The sequence below is a fragment of the Nymphaea colorata genome, chromosome 4, assembly GCF_008831285.2.
Source record: "Nymphaea colorata isolate Beijing-Zhang1983 chromosome 4, ASM883128v2, whole genome shotgun sequence".
Lineage (NCBI taxonomy): Eukaryota > Viridiplantae > Streptophyta > Magnoliopsida > Nymphaeales > Nymphaeaceae > Nymphaea > Nymphaea colorata.
Genome location: NC_045141.1, coordinates 7,456,954 through 7,483,450, shown reverse-complemented (window position 1 = coordinate 7,483,450; position 26,497 = coordinate 7,456,954). Strand labels below are relative to the sequence as shown.

Genomic DNA, 26,497 nt, shown 5'->3' with positions numbered 1-26,497 from the left:
TGCGACAAACAAAATCAAATTCAATACTGAATAGCCAAGGAGAGGCAGTATCATGTTTGAATATCAACAGTGTCACCAGTTACTTATCTGTTGTATACATTGGAAGATTTCATTATATACAATATGGCCTGAGACTTGGCAGTTTTGTTTATAACATACATGAAAATATGCAGTTTGCACTTAAAGGACAAGGGTCTCCTAGAGTCCAAAACCTTCAATTTTCCCATATTCAAGCTCTCCCAGAACCGGTATTCACATTCACAACTGCAGCTTCCTGGAGAGAGGAACCACTCAGTCAGTAAGAGCCACCACACTTAAGAAATTCTAAATGGAAAGCTAAACATCGAGGTAAACAAAGACCACCTTGAGGAAGGATATCTCATCAAATATTGACAGTCGCAGATTCCTAGAGAGGAAATATTTGATTAGTGCCTTAACAATCTAACTTGGAAATCAAAAAAGAGACCACCGAAAAGTGCATCTCATCACACATGGAACATGGATCAAGCAGGTTATTTGCACATGAAAGCAGGCATATTTGAAACATATAGCCATACAAAATAATCATCTATATAAACTAGCCTGACTTGTAGAAACCGTTACTCGCAGTGAACATTTTTTAAAAGTTACAGATTTTTCCTCCACAAATAGGAATAAAGAATATAGGGAAAAAAAAAAATAAAGCTCTCCATGGTAAAACAATTTCATTGCTTCCTCAAACATCAACTTATCACTAGGTCACACTATAAGCGAAATAGATACTATAATGTTCCAAAATCAAGATGGTATTATTCTGTTGAAGAAACAGTTCAAATTGTCGAAATATTTATTACAATAAAAAATAGATAGCAAATATATTCACAACATGCGTCTCGAAGGCACAATATTACTGACTGCAGAACCATCAAACCATGTCTCATGCAAAATATATCTAAAAGAGTGCTAACAAGAATACTTGTAGTTGTTTTAATTGCTGCCAACTGTATGTATAAGATAATTATCATATTTTATCTTCTTCTGGACACCATCTAAGAATGTGGATATAACATTCTAAAATTTAATTCTCAGCTTTCTATTCATTTAAGGTTTTGAAATACTTAGAAATCACAATCAGATATCAATTATGTGCATAAACTCATCAAGCCAATGTACTTTGTTGAGTAAAGTGAGACAGGAGACTGAGTGAAGACATTTGGATAACCCCTCACTTCTAATATCTCAATTCTATTTGTTTCCTTTCCTTCAACATTATGTTGCTTGTTAGAAAAGAAGGTTCTCAGAACAGTTGTTCCATAGTCAAGAGATCTTGTAATTTCCTGAAGAGGTAAAATTATACATACATACACACACACAGAACTCTCTCAGATAGAGAACTGTCTCTCAGATTATCACCTTAAGGAGAAGATCATAAGCAAGATGCTCCCATGGTAGGCAGATAGACATCAAACAACATTTCAGAGGCAACATCTCATCATCCAGCTTTCTAGCAGAGGATGCAGCAACATAGGCTTGCTTGGCTGCCATAGATGCAGCTGAAGCTGCTTTACGTACAATGCTGCCTATGCCAATGCCAAAACCCTTCTTAGCCATTTGAACTGGTGAGGGTGGTCCTGAATCTTGCATGCTTTGGTCTAGACACAAAAGCAAAGGCAAATAGTTATTCCAATTTATATAGCAATTTCACCAAATTGATTTTATTAGAAATTAAAAATGGAGTCGAAAGAAAAAGACAAAAACATTAATTAAATTCATGTGCATCATGGCAGATGTGCAGTTTATTGTATTGATCTCCAAACTCAAACTGAATAAATAATGGCTAGCTCCTTAGCAGCAGGCATGTTTCTTAAACCAACTAGTTTTCTAGAGCCACCTATCTGAATTTGTTACTTACAGAAGGAAAAAAAAGAAAAAAAGGAAATCCATCTTGTATCATACTCTACAAAACATAGAAACAATGCCTCCATCATGTAACATAAGCTTATATACCTGTAACTAGCTAATGCATTAGACATCTGTCCTAGCAGAAGACATTTATACTTGTGCTTATGCACCAAATTCTATACCTTCCTGCCGCTTCCCTTTGGTGTCAGGTCCAGCTATGTCCTCTGGCTTCAAGTTCAATTACCATTCAATTGCTAGTTTGATTCCAGTCCTTGAATTTTCGGACAATTTAAATGACACACTTTACACTTTATCTTCCAATATTACTTGTTTTTTACTTCAGAGTTTACTTATCACTACTTGCCTCTGCATCCCAATAGTGTTGACCTTTATTTTGATGCTAGCTATGTGCCTCAAAGTAGAACGCAAAGTCTAATTACAAGGGTGTCTCTTAAAAAGTTCAAATTTTAGTGTAAAGTTTCTGAACTTTGGTTTTCCCTATCTCTGTTACTAATCTAGTTTGCCCCATACGTAATTCCATTAGAAAAAACAAAATACATGAAGGAGAAAAGAAATGTTTCAGCTTTTCAGCAACTTCATTTTTTATAGAAAGAATGATGAGTCCATTCCTCAAACCTTGTGAGGTGTGAATAATAAGGGGTGTCCAAGTTCCTTTGCCAATGAAAATGATGTGTAATAAGAAGGCGGCTACTTATATTGTGAATAATCATGTCTTTCATGAAAAAACAAAATATATTGAGATAGATTGCCACAATATCAGAGAAATGGTTCAAGCAGGAAATATATTGACTATTCACATTTCTTATAAAGATTAAGTTGCAGATGTCTTCACCAAGCCTCTTCCAATTTCAAACTCTTCTAATTGTTGTAACAAGCTAAGCATGATTGACACATATACTCCAGCTTGAAAGGGAAATGTTGAAAAGTGTCGAGAGTTAATATTAATGCAGGTTCTTGTGGTAAACAGTAAGAGTAGTGGGCCTCTTTTGGTAAATATCATAAGTCATGGGTTGATATTAATTATGTTAAAAGTCTTCTTTATAATTTATGTTTTCAGTTTGACTCCTTTTGTAGTTCTGTTTACCGCCCCCTAATCTCTTTTATCATGGATTCTGTTTACCGCCCTTTAATCTCTTTTATCATGGATTAGGGTTAATAGAACAATTTTTCTCTCTTCACCTCTCTCGTGTTCTTTTTCTCCATACCAAAATTCAACATGGTTTCAGAAAGAAGATTCCTCGGGAGCTTCTGACAGCCAATCTATCTCCTATTTTTCTTCTTCTTCACCTTTCTTTTCCTTCTATATCTTCTTTGTTGTGGGTGGCACGTTTGGATTGAGATCTCTTAACACGATGTAGGTTTTTTTTTTTTTTTTCTTTTAACAAGCCTAGATCAATGTCGTCTTGAACTCAGCAGTGCTGCATGGATGGTCCATCTTAGTTGGATGATGCCAAGAGGACCAGATCAGGATTTGAAGTGCAGACCTGACCTAGAGTTAACGTCGAGTATCCTGTGGTCTAGTTTGATGTTGCCGTTGAAGTTGCTGGTTTAATTCTATGCTACAAACCTACAATTAAAGTTGGCAGTTTAAATCTAAGTCGGTAAACCAGTTTTTTTTCTTTCTTTTTTTTTCATGAGATGTTTAGGGCTATTCGGCATCAACATTATTGTCAATTGGTTCAGGCTATTGTAGCTGAAGTCGTGCTTGATCCATCGATGAGTATGCTGTCCTTCCTATGCCTGATTCAGTCCCTTATTCTAAATTTTTGTCGACACTGGAAGGAAAGTAAGAGTGCCTGGCCGTGGTCATCATATTCTGTTATGATTAGTATATGTTGGTGAGCTATTAGTTGCGGTTGCATATATATATATATATATATATATATATATATATAATTTAATGTTGGTATCCATCTGTCCGACAATCAGATTTAAATTTCTGCATTGTCTTTTTATGGCTGCACTTACTGATGACGTGGAGTAGATGATTCAGGCCAGATTCAATCGGGTATTTGGTTCAGATTTTTCCTTTTGGAACGTGGATTGTCTAGTTGCTATTCTTGTCCTCTACACTGCTGGTTTTTCTTTATTGTTAGACAGTATCTTTTTTGCATATTGGTTGAATCTATGGCAGACAATAAGAATACTGGAGGAGACAGTAGATCTAACTCAGTAGCAGATTATAATGCCTTCGCCAATCCTTTCTCATACGGGTCACTATGAAATGTGGTGCTGCACCTTTATGGTGTCAATTGTAGGACATCGTGAAGATCATATCATTGATGAAAAGGAGCCAAAAGAAAAAGTGGGAAAGTATGCTACGTGGAAGGAGGACTGTTGACGTTGAGGTAGTTTTTAGAATATTAAAGAACTTGACAGTTCTTTAATTAATTACAATATCTTTTTGATTTACATTGTAATTTTATTCTTTACCCTAATTCTCCCTTAAGGGTTAGGGTAAGTGATGAATAATAAGTTGGACGTGTTTTTCTTCTCTCTTTCTCTCACGACAACAAGGACAATGGCATTGTTATGTCACTTTTGGATGGCCATGACCATGGCTATGAGCTCTCGTTCGTAAGCGGATTTAATTTTGAAACGAACCCCCATAGCTTTGCTGAAAAAAGCAACTGGGTGTTTCCCTTGGGTGAGCACTGCCCCCACACCACTCTCAGATGCATCTGTCTCCACCTTGAACTGATCCTTCTTTCACATGCTGGTTAGTGGCGCCGCATGTAATCCAAAATCTTTAACAAATCTGCGGTAATACCCTGCCAGGCCTAGGAAGGCCCTCAACCCTTTAATTCCTGCAGTTAAATTCCAGGTACGAATGGCTGCCACCTTTTCTTCTTCCATCTCTACTCCTCGTTTAGAAATAGTGTGGCCCAAATAGGTCACCTGATCACATCCAAATACACATTTCGAAGCCTTGGCATGTAGTCGATGCTTCTTCAGTGTTTTCAACACCATTCGTAGGTGCTCTTAATGTTCTTCTTCACTCTTGCTGTAAATCAATATATCATCGAAAAATACCAAGACGGATCTTCTTAGGAAGGAATGAAAGATGTGGTTCATCAATGCTTGAAAGGTGGCCGGTGCATTCGTTAATCCGAATGGCATTACTTTAAATTCGTAATGGCCTTCATGGGTTTGAAAAGCTTGGAGTAGACATTCGCTCCTTGTAATTCATCCAGCAGTTCTTCTATATAACTGGTATTGGGTACCGATTTTTTATGGTGACTGCATTAAGTGCCCTGTAGTCTACACAAAACCTCCACGTTCCATCTTTTTTTCGAACTAACAAGGCTGGAGAAGAAGAAGGGATTCGGCTGGGCTGAACCATGCCTTCTAACAACATACTTTTTATGAGTTTTTCTATCTCCCCTTTCTGAATGTGGCTGTATCTATTTGGCTTCAAATTGACTGGTCGCAATCCTATTTCTAGCTCGACTCGATGGTCAAATTCACGACTTGGGGGTAACCCCTTTGGATTTTTAAAAACCTCAGCATATTCTGCTAGAACGGCACACAAAAAGGTGGGGGCTTCCAGCCTAGAAGCAGTCAGTGGCTGGGGGCTGCAAGGTTCAGCAGACATTAAGAGAGGGTGCAATTCTCCTTCTCCTTTTCCCCCTTTTTTCATTTGTGTGGCCCCTTGTTCCCTGGACATTGTCATCGGCGGAGCCTGTATACATTTTTCCTCTTCAGCTGTCTTAAAAGTCATTGTCATGGTGGTGAAATCCCACCAAACCTTTCCCAACTGTTTCAACCATTGAATTACTAAAACCAAATCAGCTCCACCCACGGCTAGGGGAAACAGTTCCACCACGAATCTATGCCCTTGGATCTCGACTTCCTCCTTTGGGCAACGTCCCTTGCACCACAACGAACTACCATTGCCAACCACAACCTTAAATTCTGATTGTTCGATAATTTTACAGCCACATGTCTTGGCAGTCTTTTCTCCAATGAAGTTATGCGTCGACCCTATCTCCACCAATATGCTAACAGTCCTCCCTTTAACTCGACCTTCTACCCTCATCATCTGGGAAACATTATCTCCTTCTAAGGCATGAAGAGATATCTCCGGAGTGATTTCTTCTAGACTGTCGCTGGTCGCCTGTTCTAAGGTCACTTCTTCCTCTTCCTGAAATTTTTCCTCGGATTCGTCTAAGTACATATACAACTTTTTACAATCATGTGTCGGGCCCCATTTCTCTTCGCAGTGAAAACACAATCCTTTCCTGTGTCGTTCCCTGATTTGCTCTAGGCTAAGTCGCTTGACTAGCACCTGTCTACTCCCTGTGCCTTCTCTTTGTGCTAGCTGAGTTTCGTGCACTGACGGCTGGACTTCACGCAGGTCTTTAGTGACAGCAGGGTTTCTGTTCAGCGATTGTCTGCTGATCCTGCTCTCTTTCCACCCATTGAGGAATATGGTTGATTTTTCTTCTGCAATTCTCACCAGTTCAAAAGCTTCTAAGAGGCTTTGGGGTCTGGCTCCTTGCACTTCTATGTGATACTCCTCCCTCAATCTGCCGACAAAAGTGCCAATGAGGGCTCGACAGGCCACCCACGCTATTGCTCACCTCTTCAAATTCTGCTTGATATTCCATCACCTTCCCTCTCTGTTTTATTTTGGACAGTTCAATATTATAATCTAAGTAAGCTGAGGGTCCAAATCTTACCTTAAGCGCCTCCACAAAAGCTCTCCACAGTGGCTTCCCCTGCTGCGCAACGATCCATCTATACCAGCGTATCGCTGGCCCTTCCAAGTGCACCGCAGCATGCGAAACCCACTGATCTGGTGCAATTTTTTGGCAATCGAAATACTGTTCTGCTCTAAAGACCCAACTGACAGGATCCTCTCAATGAAATTTGGGAAACTCCATCCTAGGAACCTTCATATATCCCAGGGTCTCTCCCTGGCCTGCTGGAGAACCCACAGACACCCCATTGAGAGGCTGTGTACCTGTTTCTGGTGGCGCACAAGGAGGTGTGGAAGATTGCGGCTGCTCACGGCATGATCCTCCCGTCTCGCTGCTCGTCCTATCGATAACTTCTCGTAGAAGCGTCATCAGCTCCTGTTGTCCCGATCGCATCTCCTTCTCCATGTCGCTGAGCTGTTGCCCCAGTTCTCCACTGCTCCTTCCGACTCCTTCCCATCTCCCAGTGATCGCCAGACGGTCTGCCTCTGCCTGCCGCCGCAGCGCTTCCACCGTGGCTAGTGCTTCCTTGGTTGTCATCGGCTCAGATACTAGATATCAGCCGTCGGCTAACTCAGCTGTGATACAAGAGGTAAAGACACACACACACTTAACCTAATTCTCCTTAGAATTAGGGCCAAACTCTCTCAACGTGAGAGAGGAACCTTTTCATTCAAAAAGCATAAACCTCTAAACAGTATTAGTTCCCTTTTATACGTGGGAACTATGGATCTCCAGTCTCTAAGACCCGACCCACTTATTCTTGTATCCTATACTAAGACCCACAACGGTTTCCAGCTAACACATGGTCATCTTAAAGATAGATGCTGGGATAAGCATGGTCGCCATTCTTCTTCTAATACTCCTACTGCTCCTCCCAGTAAGATGGTTGTGTAGGCTGCATCTCCAATTATAGAGGCTGGTTCTACTACTCCTACGAACTCTTTTACTCTCAAATTCTCAATGTTAGTCGAGCTAAATATGAGCAGGTTCTTTCCCAGTGATCTACAGCTTACATCTGCATCCACTGCAGTGACAAATATAGCATGCTCTATAGATAGTATAACAAAGAGTAAGGGTAGTACAAGGATTATAGATTTGGGAGCTTCTCAACATTTCTATGGAGAATCTCTCAATTTTTCTACCCTACAGCCTTATTCCTTCGTAGAGTGGTTCCTCATATTCCCTCTTTAGCATCTTTCAATGCGAAGCCTATCAGTTGGGGAAACATAGTCATAGTTTATTTCCATTGAGTCAAAGTCATTCTAGTCGAAATCCATTTGAGCTTGTTCATGTTAATGTTTGGGGACCTAGTTGGGCTCTAACTTCTAAGTCGATCCTTTTTTAAGAACTATCTAGTTATCATTTATGATTATTCTAGAGTGTCTTGGGTCTTCCTTCTTAAAGAAATGTCTGAACTATTATGCATTCTCAAATACTTTGTGCTTGAAATAAAGGCTCAGTTTGGTTCTACTTACAAGATTACTCACATTGATAATGCTTTAGAATTTGAATCTATCAATTACTACAATTCTATAAAGAACATAGTATTTGTCCTCAGTTTACTTGTGCTCATACTTCTTAGTAGAATGGAGTAACTGAACAAAAGCATCGCCTCAACATTGCTTGTACCCTTATGCTTCAAATAAATATACCACCATCTTTTTGGGGGGATGTTATTCTTACTGCCTGTTACCTTATCAACTGGATGTCTTCTTCCTCTATTGATGACGAAATTCCCATACAATTGTGCTTTATAGTTTACCTAACAATCTTTTGTTCCACTTGCCACCTATTTGTTTTGTTCACATTCTTGGCCCAAATAGAGACAAGCTATCTGCCTAAGCTATTAAATATGTATTTTTGGAATATCTAAGAAACCAAAAGGGATATAGATGCTTTGATCCCACTACAAAAAAGAGTATATCAGTGCAGATGTCACATTTCTTTAGTCAACTTTGTATTTTTCAATTTCTAATGCTACCAAGCATACTGAGGTGTTGTCCCCCTTTCCATCATCTATTCATCATGTCCCATTACAATCTGTTTTGTGTCCTACCGTTATTGATATGTCCTAGTCATTTACATGATCCTCCTCTTGTGTATACCCCGCAACCTGCTCATGGTCCTCTATCCACTCCTCAGAAAGTAGGTATGCCTGATAACACTGATGATTCTTTTCTTGTTCCTGATTGCACTGCAAACATACCATAAATAGAAGATGATTTACCTATTGCTTTCAAAAAGCGGCAGTACCAATATACTCTTCATCCTATTTCTAAGTTTGCGTCTACTGACAGACTTGGAGAAAGTATGCAATGCTTCACAACAGCCTTGTTTGCAGCCTCGATTCCTATCAGTTATCAACAGGCTTTCCTTGACCTTAAGTAGAGGCAGGCCATGTAGGATGAAATGGATGCTCTTGTATCCTAAAGTATGTGGGAACTTGTAGATCGTTTTTTAGGTGTTGACATTGTTGGCTCAAAGTGGGTATTTAGTATTAAGTATAGTTCAGATGACTTAGCGGAGAGATACAAGGCACGACTAGTGCTCAAGCGCTATACCCAAACACGTGGCATAGATTTCTTTGAAACTTTTTCTTCTACAGCTCGACTTGGTAAGATCAGACTTGTTATCTCTATTGCAGTTTATATGGTGGTCTGGCTGAAACGGTTGATATGCAGCAGCTGCCTGGATTCGAAAAAGAGGGGGAGTGTGGAAAAGTGTGCAGTTTAAAAAAGGTTATTTATGGGTTGAAAGTTGAAAAAAAGCATGTGTGCCTGGTTTCGTAAGCTGTTTGAGGTGATGTTAGAGTTTGGGTTTCAAAGATTTCCCTCGGACCACTCCTTGTTTGTAAAAAGGGGTTCCAAATGTATAGTGGTGATGGTAGTTTATGTGGATGATATTATCTTGATGGGGATAATGATCAGAAATTTCGGATATGAAGTATTTGCATAAACATTTTGTTACCAAAGATCTTGGTTCTCTTAGATATTTCTTGGGAATTGAAGTAGCTAAAAGTATAGAAGGGGTTGTCCTTTCACAAAGGAAGTATGTGCTTGATTTGTTACAAGAAACATGCATACTTGGTGCCAAACCAGCTAGTATCCCTATGAATCCACAATTACATTTACATGATGATGAGTCAGGACCAATGGATAACAAGTCGTATAGATCCTTGATTGGGAAACTCCTCTATGTGATAGTGACAAGGCCAGACATTTCTTTACCTGTGGGTAAAGTTGAGTCAGTTTATGGACAAACCAAATAAAATTTACTAGGATGCAGCCATGGTTCTAAGATATCTAAAGTCTTCTCTTGGCAAGGGATTATTGTTTACAAAGGGGACATCCTTAAATGTTGAATCTTACACTGATGTAGACTATGCACTATCTATTGATGATAGGAAATCTACTACAGTCTTTTGTGTGCTTATTGGTGGGAACCTGATCTCATGACAAAGCAGAAAATAAGTAGTTGTTGCCAGATCCAGTGCTAAATCAGAATATAGAGCAATGGCTCAAACAGCTGTTGAGTTGATGTGGATAAAGATTATACTTGGTATTTTGGGAGTTCAGGTGAAGTTACCTATGAAGATGATATGTGCTAATAAAGCGGCTACCTACATTGTAAACAATCATATGTTCTATGATAGAACCAAGCATATAGAAGTTGATTGTCACCATATTTGTATGATCGAAATATAAACTATTTCCACCATTCATGTATCCTCAAAATATCAAGTAGTTGATGTTCTTACCAAGCCATTTCCCAGTGGCGACTTTACAAGATGCTATAACAAGCTAAGCATGGTTGACATCCATGTTTTAGCTTGAGGAGAAGCGTTGAGAGTTAATATTAGTGTCAAACAATAAGAGTCATGGGCCTCATTTGGTAATAATCATGTAAATCATAAGTCATGGCTTCTTTATAATTTATGTTTTTAGTTTGAACTCCTTTTGTAATTTTAGTTTGAACTACATGGATTAGGTTTAATAGGACAATGACTTTTCTCTCTCCATCTCTCTCGTGTTCTTCCTCTTCTTTTTCTCTATACCTAAATGCAACAAGAAGTATTAGTAATTAGTAAAAGGGCTATCTGGAATTAATTATAGATGCTGACTGTAGTACCTAGGAATTTTTAATTTTTCTAGACTTTGTAAGTTTTTTTCCAACCCTAATTCCTCTTATTAAGAGAGGATTAGGACTAATTACAATATCACATTTTCTTTCTATTTCTCGCCTTCTTTTTCCTTTCTAAACCATGTTTCAAACATTCAACAATCACAATTAAGGTTTTTGGCTATAAACTGAGAATATAGCCATGTCCCTGGACTCGCTATATGTGTTATGCCGAAGGTACATGGCCATCATCTACATACTATGCTATCTAAGATTACGACCAAGCATATATAAGTTGATTGTCTCCACATTTGTGACATGGTCCAAATATCCACAGAATATCAAGTTGCTAATATTCTTACCAAGCCACTTCTTATTGGTGACCTTACAAGATGTTGTAACAAGCTGAGCATGATTGACATTTATGCTCCAGCGTGCGGGGGAGCGTTGAGAGTTAATATTACTGTAGGTTTTTATGTAAACAGTAAGAATCATGAGCCTCTTTTGGTAAATAATCATAAGTCATAGGTTGATATAATTATATTAGTCTTTTTGATAATTTATGTTTTCAGTTTGGACTCCTTTTGTCATCATGTTTACTGCCCCCAATCTTTTAACATGGATTAGGGTTAATAGAACAACGGCTTTTCTCTCTCAATCTCTCTCATGTTCTTCCTCTTCCTCTCTATACCTAAATGCAACAAGAAATTTAGTAATTAGAAAAGGAGCTTTTGGAAATTAATTATAGATGTTAACAGTAGTACCTAGGAATTTTTTATTTTTTCTAGACTCTGTAATTTTTCTGCCAAACCTAATTCCTCTTATGAAGAGAGGATTAGAGCTTTTGGAAATTAATTATAGATGTTAACAGTAGTACCTAGGAATTTTTTATTTTTTCTAGACTCTGTAATTTTTCTGCCAAACCTAATTCCTCTTATTAAGAGAGGATTAGGGCTAATTAAAATATCACGTTTTCTTTCTATTTCTCGTCTTCTTCTCTTTCCTATCTAAACCATGTTTCAAACTTTCAACAATCACAATTAGGGTTTTTGGCTATAAACTGAGAATAGCCATGTCCCTTACCTAGGAATTTTTAATTTTTTCTAGACTCTGTAATTTTTCTGCCAACCCTAATTCCTCTTATTAAGAGAGGATTAGGGCTAATTAGAACATGCTTAACATATTTGAGGACCAAATCTAAGCAAGAAAACCATCACATTGCATCAAAGCCTATGCTTGATAATATTGTAGAGACCTATGTCACATAGGTATGGGTATGGACCATTTTCAAAAAAGTTCGGTGCAGGGGTACGGACTATTTTCAAAAAAGTTCGGTGCAGGGGTACGGACATATGTACATAAGAAGAAATGATAAACAAGTAAACAACATAGAAAATATATATATATGTATATATATCAGAAAAACATAAGAAAAAATGATAAACAAGTAAACAATACAAAAATATCTATGACAAGTAAACATAGAAAATATATATCAACATAAACAAGTAAACAACATAGAAAATATATACCAAGGCTCTTGCAGCATTGTGTTTAATAAACCTATGAAAAACTTTTAACATATGGACAAAATACATATCAATTTCAAAGTCATCTGCTGCATATATTGCAAAGTTGCAATGGAATGAGGAAAAACATCTACCAAACAACTGAGCAGCCCCTTAGACAATCAAATATGAACCACAGCTCAGCATTGTGGAACTGGAATCTAAGTGCTAAATGCTGAAATGGAATGGGTCAGTTACAGAAAATAATATAAGAACAGGCATGAAGAAACAAAAAAGAGGAAGAAACCAGTTCAAATCGAACAAGAAAAGGCACGGATGCACGGTTATCTGAAAAAAAGAAACATATGGTTGCATATAAATGTAAAAGAGAAAGGGCATACAATATGATTTTTGAAGAAGAAAAAAGAGAATAGTTGAGGTAGGTCATGGAAGAAGGGCAAACGATTCTAAACTTGCCGGCTGCCGCCACCCTTGACGAAAGTCGAGGGCTCTGCATTTTCTTTAAAAGTAAAAAAGAAAAAATGAAAACCTAATCTAAAGACTGTTTTGGACTCGATCAACTTTAACCAAGTCCAAAAAATATCAGATACATACTCGGGTACATTGATCATACCCGCTATGGTCAGACACTAACCCAAGTACGTACCGGTAGCCATGCCGATATCGTACCGGTACGGTACTGGTACTGCTCCTTTAGAACCGTACCCATGTCACATAGGTAGAGACATAGTAAACAGTAAAAGGGTTGTATCTCCTAGGACATCAAAATCAATGTCACAGGATACAAGTGTAGGTGCAGACACTGGTGAGAAACAATGTTTGGATGATAACACATTAGCTAAAAGGTCAATATGAAAATCTGTTTAGACGTCCAGTAGAAGCAAGATGGCAGCGAAAGTAATTTCTTCCTTAAATCCATTGTTTGTCCTTTGGTGTAGGTAGGATTAGGAAGCCTACTTGGTATTTTTCTAGTGATTCAAAGCTAATACCCCTTGCCCTATCTTTGGAGAAACTTCTTCTTGTAGGTGCAAAAGATGCCAAAAAAAAGGGAAAATTTTCATCAACTTATTAGAGAGGCAAAAGAAGAGTGTCTACTAACCAGCAATTCCTGAAACAGCAACCTCAACTTCTCCACGTCCTCCAGGCCCTCTCATAAATAACTTCTCTGTCTTTGCAGGAACGTGACCGATAGAAAGAAGGCTGCCAAATCTAGATCTCCCAGCTGTAAAGGGGAGGGGGAAACATGAAGAAACCCGAATATTCAGGTCAATTTACCGAAGCAAAGATCCAGTAGCACACAAAAAAGAAGACAACCAACTATAAACCACATTCATACACAACATTAACTTTCAATACCCAACTATTATTGATGAGATTGTCTTACCATCCCCGCCTATCCTTTGGTCCAAATGCAAAACCCTAGCTCTACATAGCTTATCCAAAAGACATCCCCTCTTTTCAACATTAAGCCTAAACTAACCCAACCAAGCTTCACTCTGGAATTCAGTGAACAACCATTCTCTGTTTTCCAGTAAAAGGCAACCATGCTGTAAGCATCATCATAAATATCATTCTCAGATATTTACTAGAGAGGTTTCTTGGTGTTTGTGTTTTTTCCTCATCTGCCTTCACATAGGAAAATCTCAGATAATCAAAAGAAATAAAAAAACTGGCAAAATAACAATAAAAAAAATTATGAAATTATACGTTTCTACTTTCTATTAATTTTATTGCAAAAAAAGTAATGATAAATATTCAAGTAAAATTTAAAATTTTTAAATAAGCAAAAACAAATAATACACTTAAAATACACGTTAAAACTTATTGGAAAGGAAAAAATATCACTATAATGGTGACATATTTTTTAATATTTTGAAAACGTCCAACGTTTCACGCAATAATTTTTTTTTTTTTTGGAAAAAACATTAAAGGATTTTCAAAATGTAACCTGTATTTGTGATAATGATTACAAGTCACCTATAAAAGAATCACCAATTTGTGCAAAGCAGTGTCACCCAAAAAACACACACACACGTTTTTTGAAAAAAAAATTGAAAAGAAAGCTGGAAAAAAGGGAAGGCTCATGTTTTTTAAGAACTCTCGTGTTTTTTCCATTTTTTTGCATTATTTCGCATTTTTCATGTTTTTTACATTTTTTAGTTACCAGATTTTTATTTTCACATTTAATTTTTTAAAATTTCCTGAGATTTTCTTGAGAAAAAGAACTTTGTTGTATTATAACCGAGAAAAACCTCACTGTTTTATACCCCAAAACTATATTTGTGACAACATCACAAAGTTACAATTGTCAACCATCCAGTATCCACCCATAATCCTTGATGTCCCATAGTTCCTAAAACAAAAAGAACCTAAAGAATGACCATGAGTAAAGTCATCCTATAATTTAACCACCAACTTTCATTAGCTGCAACTATCAACTATCAAATACCCACACAAACTTTGTGGCATCCCAGAGGTCCCAAAGCAAAAGGACCTAATCATCTTCCTCATGCAGTTGATAAAGCTTTAGGGAGAGAAATGGTATGAAGAGAATGAAAAGTTTTTCTCTACTCAAAGTCTTATTTCAGAATTAAACATTTATTCTAGTTCAAAAAATACATCTTGCCTTTTAGTTAAGAATCAATCTGAATTAGACAGCACCTTACACAAAAATTATGCTTTATCTAAGCATCTTTGAAGCTGCATTTGGAGAAGTCACATAGTTCAATTTTTTATTTAACAACCTTTGTTTTAATATCAATGCCATAAGAAATATATCATTGATGATGAAGAAGATGTACGTGCCCGCGCGCACGTATGTGTGTGTGTGTGTGTGTGTATGTGAAGAGAGAAAGAGAGAGTACAATGGACTATGGAATGTCATTTGCCTGTACATCAGAAGTGCACAGGAGCAAAACAACTAATATCACCATCCGACAGGTGGCCAAGAACATTCTAATCCCATGGAAACATCAAACTGCTGAATTTACATATAAAAAGAAATTCACCACACCACCTAATAGAAATCAGAGAATACTCTATACATGGTCCAATAACTTAAGAACTAGATCTGTAGAGATTCTATTTTTACTGCACCACAGCTATAAAACAAACATGACACCATATGAGCAAAAAAAATAGCCATAGGAAAGCTATATGTACCATCATATGCTTCCCGAACCATTTGATAGCTAACAAAGCCTGAGAAGAGAGTAATCTGCAATAAAAGAATATTCACATGAGATGAGAACCCCATCAAGGTTCATCTAGTTAAACATAACTCTGATAAGTTCAACATTGGATAACATTCCTTTTACACAAAAAAGGATAAAAAATTAAAAATAGATAAAATTGACAGTCAAGATTCTTGTACAGCCTTTTGAAAGATACTGAATAGTGGAACATGAAGAATGACATAAGAATGGAATAGAAACATGTCAACTCAGACACAAGGAAAGGCACTGAAATGCTAAGAAAGTGCCATTGTGGAACAAATACTGTCAAGAGTAGCTGAATCATAATTCTTCTTGCATGAACACTGTTAAACAGTGTAAGTGAAGCATAAATGTTTATAGACACTTTTTTCATGCCTTACAAGGATAACATTATGGAAAAGCTCAGGCAACAGAATGGCAGGGTAGGAACTTGAGTAAGAGCCTCCAACTTGATACCCTTCTTACCATCTGCCCACCATATGTATATATATTAAAAAAAAAGGACAGATTAAGCTAAGAAACAAGCTTAAAATTATACATATTATGAATATATATATATATATATATATATATATATATATAAAATAAATATTACACATATACATACATACATACATATATATACATATATACACACACACACCCAAATTTTTAGGAGAAGTGCCATGCCGGCACCCACACCTGCACCCCGCACTCATGTGACATCACTTATTTCATGTTCTTATATTAAAACTGGCTTTATTTTGTCAAGTTCATAGTGGCGCAGGTGAATTTACAGCATCATGTGATACTGGGTCAGAAACTTCTCATTCTCTAATTTCTTTTGCTCCCACCTAATTTACATGTCACTTTATCCTCCACTTTCTCATGAAAGAAGGGTTGGTTAAGCTCCAAACGTTTCATATAACTTTTCCTCTTTTTACTTAAAGAAAGAGATGCCTTATCATGTCTCGATGTTTATGGAAGAAATGACATGTAAGATCATAATCTTTATGCTATGCAGGTCTTTCCCACATTACAAGTGAATCTTTTGCTAGAATATCAAAATATAATCAGGCCTTATTGACCAGCATCTACTAAAAAATTCAAAGAGGATATAGATGCTTAACATAGACATTTTGAGTAATAGTGCCCCTTCTAACTCTTAGTACAGTGTCTCATAACTCAGCTTCAGAATAGCATTGATCCTTATGTAAGGCATATGTAGAGACATACCAGCAACTGATAAGACTATACACCTTCATACTAGGACACTGATTGAGGAGAAAACCCCAACGGTAGACATTCTATTACTGGATTCTGTGTGTTTCTAGGTAATTGTTTGATATCATGGGGATGCAAGGAGTAGCAAAAAAAATATCATTATCATCCATGGAAGCTGAATCTTGCAGTATAGCGACTACCACCATGGAAATTATTTGGTTAAAGGGTATAATCAAGGATACCAGGAAGAAGAACTGAAGAACCTTTCAAGTTATGTTGTCACAACAAGAGTGTCATCTATATAGCCAGTAATCTTACTTTCCACAAGAAGACCAAGCATATTGAAATGGGTTGTCATTTTGTTTGTGAAGAATTCCTTAAGAAAACAATTACTCTTCCCTATGTTTCATCAGAATCCCAACAAGCAGATTTCTTCACAAAAGGATTGGGAGCTTCAAGATTCTCTTTTCTTCTTAGCAAAATTTCTGTGATTCTCCCGTATTAAATTTGATCTCTTTTGGAGAGATCGTTTGTTGAGTAAAGGAAAGATATTTTCTTCAAGTCTGAGACCATACGTGTGATGATATTGAAGATATAGAATTGTGTCCATACAGATTTGTTTCCGTGACGTTGGAGATATAGATTTATATCTATATCTGATTTATTACAAACATACGCATAAAATAGTTAGTTCAAAATTTCAAATAGCGTTTGCGACTTTGCGTATTATATATAACAAAGAATGCTGTATATTATTAAAAAAAAGCAAATTTTAGTAGTATATTTCCTGCAATACATCATTGATATATGTATATGCATCTTTTATGTACAATATAAAGGAAAACTTATATATATATATATATATATATCAGGTACGTGATATGCCTGTGTAATATAGACACATTATACACGTGAAAGAATCAGCTAAACCAACCAATGATCAGGTGAATGTCAGATTGCTTGGCCTGGTCATCCCACGACCCAGCTCAGCCTTAGCAATTTATGGTTTTTCCATTTTGTTGAGTAGGTGGAGGACGAGCCACCAATTCAGCTGAGACAACTTGTTTACTCGACCATGTTTTTAAACATAGCATTGAAGTAAGTCCTAAAAAACATAAACTCTCTGAGTTCAGAAATTCCAATCAAAACTAAAATCCAAACCTTTGATGATGTTGTGCTCCCAGCCATGGAATCACTCTTCAAAGAAGCCTTACTAGAGTTCAGTGCATCAGATTTGTCGTCTTGTGGAAATGCAGCCCCATCATGTGCATTAAGGAGTACACAATAGCAGTGATCTCTCTCTGTAAGAATCTGCCATGATTTAGTTTCTTAGTAATATGCTAAAATTGCTTTCTGATAATCGAGCTTGCAGAGTGAAGATTTAGCAGTTAGAACAAGAAGCAAGCATGCCAAGATAGTGACACCACTCATAAAGCATGATAAACATATCTAGAAGATGGCCTGTATCTTGTACAAATGCATGAGTAACCATACAAACAGCAAGAGAAAAACTCAAAAAATTCATGTTTTCCAGAACTTGAATCAGAAAACTGCAGAGAATTCAAGTAATATTATATCAATTTTCCCATAAAGGAATTTGTGAGACAGTAAATGTATGTTAAAAGCAGCCGGGGAACTTAAGCAATTTGTTCATGCTCTATAAAGAATAAGGAGATAAAATGGTCAAAGGGCACAAGAAAAAAAAAAGACACAACAGGCTGGTGTCTATCAAGTTTTAGATTTAAGAAGAAAGATCAAATAAATAAAACTCATTTCTGTGTGGATGTGGGACAAGATGCAAACTTAATGTTGGCGGCCATGAAATATATAGTATAGAAAAGGAAATGAACATAGTAATTTCAAGTCAAGACAAAATAATATAACAATATAACAAAAAACAGCTGAGGGACAACTTTTAAACGAAAAAGATTGTATGTAAGACCTGAAATCCATGTAAAAGCAAACCAGTAGAGAGACAACTCATTAGAATGATGTAGAACTATTCAATTGATACCTATAAGCCAAATGCAGTTATTGCGACATCCTTAACATTCATGTAGCACAGGATTATAAAAACATGCTGAACTCAGCCAATGGCTCAATTGCACTTGAGCCCTTTTTGTTCAACATTATCAAAGCCCTTGTATGACAAAATAGAAATCAAGAAATTTAGCTGTCACTTATTGGCTCTTTATATGTGAAATATAGCTTGATTATCAGGTCTGGACACCAATTTAGACATATCTTTCTGAGCATATTTGCTCAATCCTCTACATTTTCCGCGAGCTTATTCTCATTAAAATGGCAGTCCTAAATTCTTAAATACTACAAATAATATCATAAAAAGAAAAAGTTTATTAACAGTAGGTTTCATTATATTTTTCTTGCAAAAATAAAGAGATCGTCACAAAATCTAAGTCACATGGGTACTTCAGTAAGGTCCACGTACCCGTGTCGCCGTACCCATACCCAAAATGGGTACTTTGACACTTGGGTATCTATAGATCCAAATTGCTTAATTTTACTTTGATTTAACTTTTTCCACCTTACTTTTTATTCTATTCTTTAAATGTGAAAATTCGATTGATGTTCATATTTGACTAGGGGGCTGCTTGGTTGTCCATATGTTTAAAGTTTTTCATAGGTTTCTTAAACACACTGCTGCAAGAGCCGTTGATATATATTTTCTATGTTATTTATTTGTTTATGTTGATGTATATTTTTTTATTTTGATACATACTTTCTAAGTATTTCTTATTGTTTATATATATATACTGCCGTACCCCCACACCCAAGTTTTTTGAAAATGGTCAGTACCCGTACCCGCACCGGCACCCGTACCCGTACCTATGTGACATAGCACAAAATTTTTTCAAATAAAAAACAAAAAGTTGACAATATATTTTCGAAAATACAATAAAGATAATCTTTGAGTAATAAATTTATTACTAATTCTTGCAATGATGCTATACTGTTGTGGTTATCTTTATCTCTGATACACTGAAAGTATAAATCTTTTGTTGGTATGCAAATGACTTGGAGCTACTGTGAACATGTTTCAAAGCGGTAGGCTGCAGCCTAGCTGAAATCTAAGATCAATATCTGACATATGAACTGAATTTTACAACAATCTGAAAAAATGTAGGATAAAATGCATGATGCTTCAAATTTTTTATTAAATGTGAAATAGCAAAATAGACCATACATAGATCATTATTTTAAGGTTAGATCTGACAAACATTATTTAAGCAGGTGATAGAAGAATATGGAAAACCAGGCAGAAGAAGATTCAAAAGGAACTATCTATGAGAATAGGTGAAGAATTTCTTGAATGTGTTGGTACATTAGCCTCTAAACACCACCATCAAATAGCACCGATTTCAGATTGAAGACTTTTGGTTGTGAAGGTATTTGGGGCTGATATATCAGCAGTTTCAAACTGAAGAACTTTAGTTGTCAACATTTTTTGGGAACGATCTGCAGTAAAACTTTTAGGTTTAAAATACTAGTGTATAGCAAGTTGGTAAATAGCATTCTTTGCTTTCAACGTAAAACTACCTTATTTGCAGTTGAAATTATCAGAATACCATTTCATTAAATGTATAAAAGGGAAGAAAGCATTACCAGATCATCTGACTGATGTTTATTACAGAACCACATGAGCAGGAGTTAAACTCATAACTCAAGAAACCTTTGTTCAAATTGGATTTGCTCTAAGAAACTCTTGCTTATTATTCTTAATTTTAAAGTAAAAATTGTTTGAAACATGGATATATAAAAGTAGGAACCTTACCACAGCATCAAAAGTAGAATCAAAGTCATCAATGGCGAAGCAAATGTCAGGGTATGCAGGCCGGGTTTCCACATCCTAGGAACCATAAAATTCCAAGATCATAAGAAGTTAGAAGATGTTCGATGGAATAAACAGCTAGACCGCAAAGGCAAAACATAAGTTTTGATAACAAATGCAAACTAATTTATTACCTTTCTAGAGTCCAACTGAAAATCAACACGGCTTGGAGATGCATAGACAGTCTTCGTAACCTGCACATAGAAAATATTACTAATCAGAATCAATAGAATCGAATCAAGTAACATAAACTATAATGAAAATCATAAAAGTATATATATACTTACTAAAAAAAAGAAAATGCATGTGGGACCGTGTAAACCAGTAACAAAACTGATCTACATATTTCATAAACCTCAAATCCAAAAAATGTTGGCTCTTTTAAAAATTCCCAAAGAAAATATGTGATCCAGGAGAATGTAAATGCTATACCATGCACCATCATGAGTCTTCAAGCATGCCAGAATGGCTCACATGTTGCTAAGAAACAAGCTTTCTATTTAAACTTCCTAGAGGTTTCAATCATATTAGCCTTAAAAAAGATTAAAGGATAGATATATTTTTACCTAAACATCTACTCATGAAACTCCTTAGTGAATCAGTTTTTCCAAAGAAAAAAGAAGAGTACTTTCTCTAGCCCACAGTAGACAGACATGATACAGAAACCATTAGAAGATTAGAATCTTCGTTGATTAACCTTCCAGCCTCCTGCTACCCCAGAATCACTAATGAAGGGAGTTTATAAAAATAACCTACCATTGTTCACCATTTTTAAGTTCTCATACATGTTTCATTCACATAAAATTTCCATCACGCACATCAAGGTCTAAATATCAAAGAAAACAAACAATCTCTCACATCCAAGCCATTTTTTGTGTTAGATATTTTTTGATGTTGATCCACTCAAAAACATCCATTTAATTAGTTCATTGTAAAGAAAGATTGACTCTTCCATTCCCAACAAAAGGCACCCTGAACCATTGATTGTTTACAGTGGAGATACTGAACACAATACACATTATGCACTAAGTAATCAATGATAAACACATTGAACGCTTTAGATCAATCAAGAAACACCTGCAGCTATGTTTTATGCAGAAAAAAAAATGCTACGTAACACGGACACCCTGTTTGGAGGGGACACACGGGTACTGGTACTGGCATGGTGTCAGACATGGCCTGCACACAGTGCTGACCATGTTGGGTGCAGTCAACATGTCCAGGGCCTTGTTTGGGCCTTTTCTGGACTCAGTAAAAATTGACGAAGTCTAAGTTTGTCTTAAAAATGGGGCTTTTTTTTAATCCTATTGTGTGTATGTGCATGACCACTGTTTTGCTTATATTCTTTGAATTCCTAGATAATATAAGTTTATAACAAGGTTCAGCATATGCTTCACGTATGCTGAACCATCTATGTTAGATGAACTGAGTTTCTCTCCCCATCATCATCATATGATTCTTTTCATACTTTGTTTATTAGTTTCTTCTTCATAATTTATAAGTTTTGAATCATGAATGTTTAGTTTTGTTTGTTTAAAATCAATGTATACTTTTGTCTGTTTAAAATCTTAGTTTTTGTGATATATGTGTGTGTGCGCATGTGTATGTGTATGGTACCCATACCCATACCTATGTGACATAAAATGTTAGTTTTTGTATGTTTTTATGTGTGTCTACTCACACCCACTCACATAGATACAGCTAGAGCTAGAGCTAGAGCAAGAGAGAGAGAGAGAGTCTTCATATGTAAACAAATGTGTAAGGAAAAATAAAAGACACCCTATTAATCTGCCAAAAAAAATAACAGAACTATACGTGAAGCAAGAGACCTACTCGGATGCACCTTATACACAGGAGTTAATGGGGTATCTGCAATTTTTTGATGTCTCTCCAAGGCCTGAATGCTAAGGAAAAGGAAACAAAGAAAAAATATCCATCATTTTTAACCAGGTTAACAAATGTACAAAGACTATTAAAAAAAAAAACTCAGTTATGTATATGTAGAACTGTTTGAATTTCTACGTTCTGCCTACAAAGGATGAAAAAGACAGAAAAAAACATTAAGAAAGAATAAAAGAAACTAATATTAAATGCATAATCTGAATTGTTTAAGTGGTTACAAGTAAATATGAAACATCGACCAACAGACCAAATGCTCTTTTCCCTGTATGACAGGACAAATATAATGTCCTAGTTGTACCAATATGTAACAAAAAATTACATAAAAAGGATCTGGACAGTGATAAGGCGAAACTCTCCTATTTGGCCTCGATAGGAATAAAAAATTCTCTCATGAATGCACCTGGAAGAAGAGTGCACAATACAGTAACATATGTGTCCCATACAAGTTGTGTGCATTGCATGAACCTTTACAAACATAAAAGAGTCTACTAACAGTATTTTTTGTCTTCCAGACTCAAGCATATATAAGAAGGATATATCATAAGACCACTCTCTTACCCTAGTGAACTGCATCCCCACAAAAGCAAGTCATTGAAGAGACAAATATGGACTGAATGACCATATGTTAGATTCATTTAAAGAGATAGTAGCAGAAAACAACTAGAAGGGAGGCACCAGAAAGGATCCAGAGACAAGCCACAACAGGTGGAACTGTGGAACAAAAGCATTTGGAACAACCAGTTTTTAGTGTTTGAAAGAAACAAACAGAGAAAATCACCACCACCAAGAATGCAAGTTACAAATCTTCACGCTGACAAAAGCACCGCCCAACAACAATAACAACAACAATGATGACGATAACAATAAAATGAACTTTGAGTACACTCTTTTAATGAAAAGTACCAAACACATATTCTCTTAATCTATTCTTTCAGGTAAGAGTATCCTTTGTTAGAATCTCCAATTTCATTTATAACCACCCTGAACTTGACTAGCAATAATCCCTATATCCCAATTTAAATAGCATAAAGAATAATTGACCACACTTGCAACCAATTTCTGTTAAAACAATACTAATGGCTTTCATATACAGAAGGTCAAAGTGTACCTGCATATAGCAACAGTCACACTGAATTTAGTATGAGCAATCAAATTCAAGTAAAATGTCTGCCTCCAGTCAACTTCTTCGAAATTTTCCCCAACAACTCTTTCCAACTGGAGAAAAGAGGACAAAAGTAAAATACATTTCAACAATGACAAAATGTAGATCATGTTTAATCACTTATGAGATAGTAATACACCCGTGGAGGGTGATATGGTTAAGGGTGAACCTTCTATTTTATAGGTAACAGCATCATCAAAATAGACCCCAAGGTTCAGTTATTAGGCACCATTTCACATTTTACAGCACACTAAAGTTGACATAGTCGAATAGTTTGACCATGTTCATTATCGAGAAAATAATCTACTTCACTACATGTCATTGGACAATGTGGGATACAATTCCAGGAACATTAGTCTCTCTTTTCTAATTACTAGTTATATGTCATTGAACGAAATAGAAGGGTGGCACGAATCCACCAGAAAACAGAAACTTAGCTCACTGTCTCTGTTCTGCATACCATCAGGTCAGGCAAATTCTCCACCTTCTATATCCACTTGATCCAGCCCAAACTTCCCTGGGACCAATCGAGTCCAACCTAGTTGCTTTGTACAGCTTAAATGACAGTGAAACCTGCCCATGCCTTAGGAGGCTGGGCACAAGCACACCACAGCGGCACAGCCCACCAATGAGCTGGTAACTCCCATCCTACTCATGTATTTGATCCAGTCGTGTACCAGTCAAAACATGGGGTATGGAAGCCTGTGTCATGCACTCATAAGTTTATTCCTGAATACAATATGCTATTGCATATGGCATGTTTTATTTGTTGGTATACCCAAGGGACCACAATGAACACCAAATAATTTTCTTAGAGTTGTGGAAAGTCATCACTTTCTGGTCTAGACTTACCAAAGGTGCCCACCTACGAACAAAATAAGGAGAAACTCCATCCACGTTATCATTGAAACCATACCCATGCATGTTCTGCACAAGGTTTAGATATAGTAAAAAATTTGCACAATCAAGCAACAAAAAAATGTGAAGATATTCTCAAATATTCTGTAGAAAAAGGATCAGATGAAAAACCATTAATTTGACAAAGAAGATGAGATCGTCTTCATGACATCCCTTTGGCTCTCTGCCACGGATAAAGTACATATCCAGCATTTCATGCCAGAAGCGTTCATCCATTTCAGGGTCAGAGGAACCTTGTTCATCAACTACTGTTTGTCCCAACAAATTTGAGTGCTTCCTTACAATTGTTAACAACTCATGCCTGTCATCCATTAAATTAAAGGGTCAGTTTCTAGAAGGGGAAAACGGCATGACATTGCTGCATAAAATTAAAAAGTAAAATTTAAAATCCCAGTAATGTCACCTAGATAAATGTAAACAGTTTCCTGCATGGATCCACATGGAACTTCATATAAAAATAATTTTGTATGTGTGTGTGTGTGCATGTTTTTCCTCAAATCATCACAATTTGATACTTGCCATATGCCCGCTCTGTTTTATGTGTGTGTTGTGTGTGCATATTCATGATGGAATGGCAATTTGATCCTTGCTGTATATTGCTTCTTCCTTTTTTTAATCAACAGTCCAGTATACTTAAGAGTTGTTATGTGTGTGTTTGTCTGCATGTTTTTCTTCATGGCATGGTAATTTGACCTCCCTGTATAGTTGTTTTCCTTATCTTAGTCATTGAGGAGTAGTGGGTGTGGTGTGTTCTTCATGGCCAACCAACTTTGGTGCATTGTGTTTTTCATGTTTTTTCGTCATGGGATGACAGTTTGAACTGTGATTAATATTTCCCTTACCACTCCATGCACTACCACTCCATGCACTTAAGAAGAAAACGCAATCACAAGTGTTGTTAATGTAAAGCTTTTAAAGCATAGCTTGTGAAAACAGTCACACGACATCTGTATAATGTAAGTCACATCAAGAACGCTGTCTGGAAACTGAATATTGAACTAGACGGGTTATAGGATGCAAAGAATGGACATGCATTACAAATTACATCTTCGTTGCACTAAGAAGAGTTGTACTAAGCTGTCGCCGAACAAGTTAACCAATGATTCTCATTAATCACCGACAAGTTGCATGCACTAACATTATTTGAAGCTTATCTTTGAATTTCTTATGCAGTGTTTACTAGTGAGTTCGCATTCCATAATAGACGCCCGACCCAATACTCATCCCTACGCCGTTATAAATAAAACATTCCCTATTACATCGTAGTGCATCAGGCTAAAGCATTAAACATTCTTTTCAAAAAGAACGCCCAAAAGTCAGGAATACCGTCTCTCTAGTCGTGCAATGCATAAGAGGAAAAAACACCTTTCCATGCATGATTTTCCCCCTACAAACTCCCCCCAACCGAGCTCCATGATCACTCCACAGAAGCCACAACAGAACCGGAAGAAGCAATCGAGTTAGCACATACTTTGCGACACCGCCAATTCCCTACTGCCTAACAATTCTTAGAAATAAAAGTATCCAGCAGCCAACCAAAAACATAGGAGAAAATCAAGAAACAAGATAAACCGACTCCTACGTTACCTTGAGGGCTTACCGCCCTCGCCAGAGGATTCGTCGGTGACGGGTATCTCTTTCTCAGACCCGCTCATTTTCTCAGCGGGCGGATAACGAACCTCCGATTCAACTCGTTCCCCGTAAATTTCAGGATCTGGGCAGGACTCTACGCCTCATATTAGCAGCACCCAAGATCAGCAGTTCGTGGAGGGGACGACGAATTACCGAGACTCCTTGGTTTCCAGATTTCCCCAACAACTTTGCTCCCCGCTCCGTCTGGTCGAGCACGCTCACGAGTGAGAGGGAGAGAGAGCGATTCCTTGAGACGAGTTGTTTGCAGGAGACGACTGGGAGAAGCTAACGGTGTGGGTGGGGCCCCAGCTCAGAACCGCTTGTGTCCACCAGGTGGGCCCGGAACAACCTGGTTTTTCAAG

The 26,497-nt window shown here is 36.9% G+C and overlaps 1 protein-coding gene across 3 annotated transcripts; it reads right to left on the bottom strand.

Moving 5' to 3' along the window:
* LOC116253138 (uncharacterized) lies at positions 1-26,497 on the bottom strand. Of its 3 annotated transcripts, none has more exons than XM_031627915.2 (13): positions 26,091-26,497; positions 24,615-24,804; positions 24,438-24,512; positions 23,532-23,638; positions 22,365-22,425; positions 20,656-20,715; positions 20,465-20,539; positions 17,833-17,982; positions 15,416-15,470; positions 13,353-13,475; positions 1,393-1,631; positions 364-406; positions 1-274 (listed from the first exon to the last, which is right to left on the bottom strand). In XM_031627915.2, exons 1-12 carry the CDS (start codon positions 26,156-26,158, stop codon positions 383-385), a joined length of 1,227 nt encoding a protein of 408 aa, XP_031483775.1. In that variant the 5' UTR covers positions 26,159-26,497; the 3' UTR covers positions 1-274; positions 364-382. The 3 variants fall into 3 exon arrangements, with proteins under 3 accessions (XP_031483775.1, XP_049933595.1, XP_031483776.1); XM_050077638.1 differs by lacking the exon at positions 26,091-26,497 and adding an exon at positions 25,830-26,063; XM_031627916.2 differs by lacking the exon at positions 26,091-26,497 and adding an exon at positions 25,869-26,063.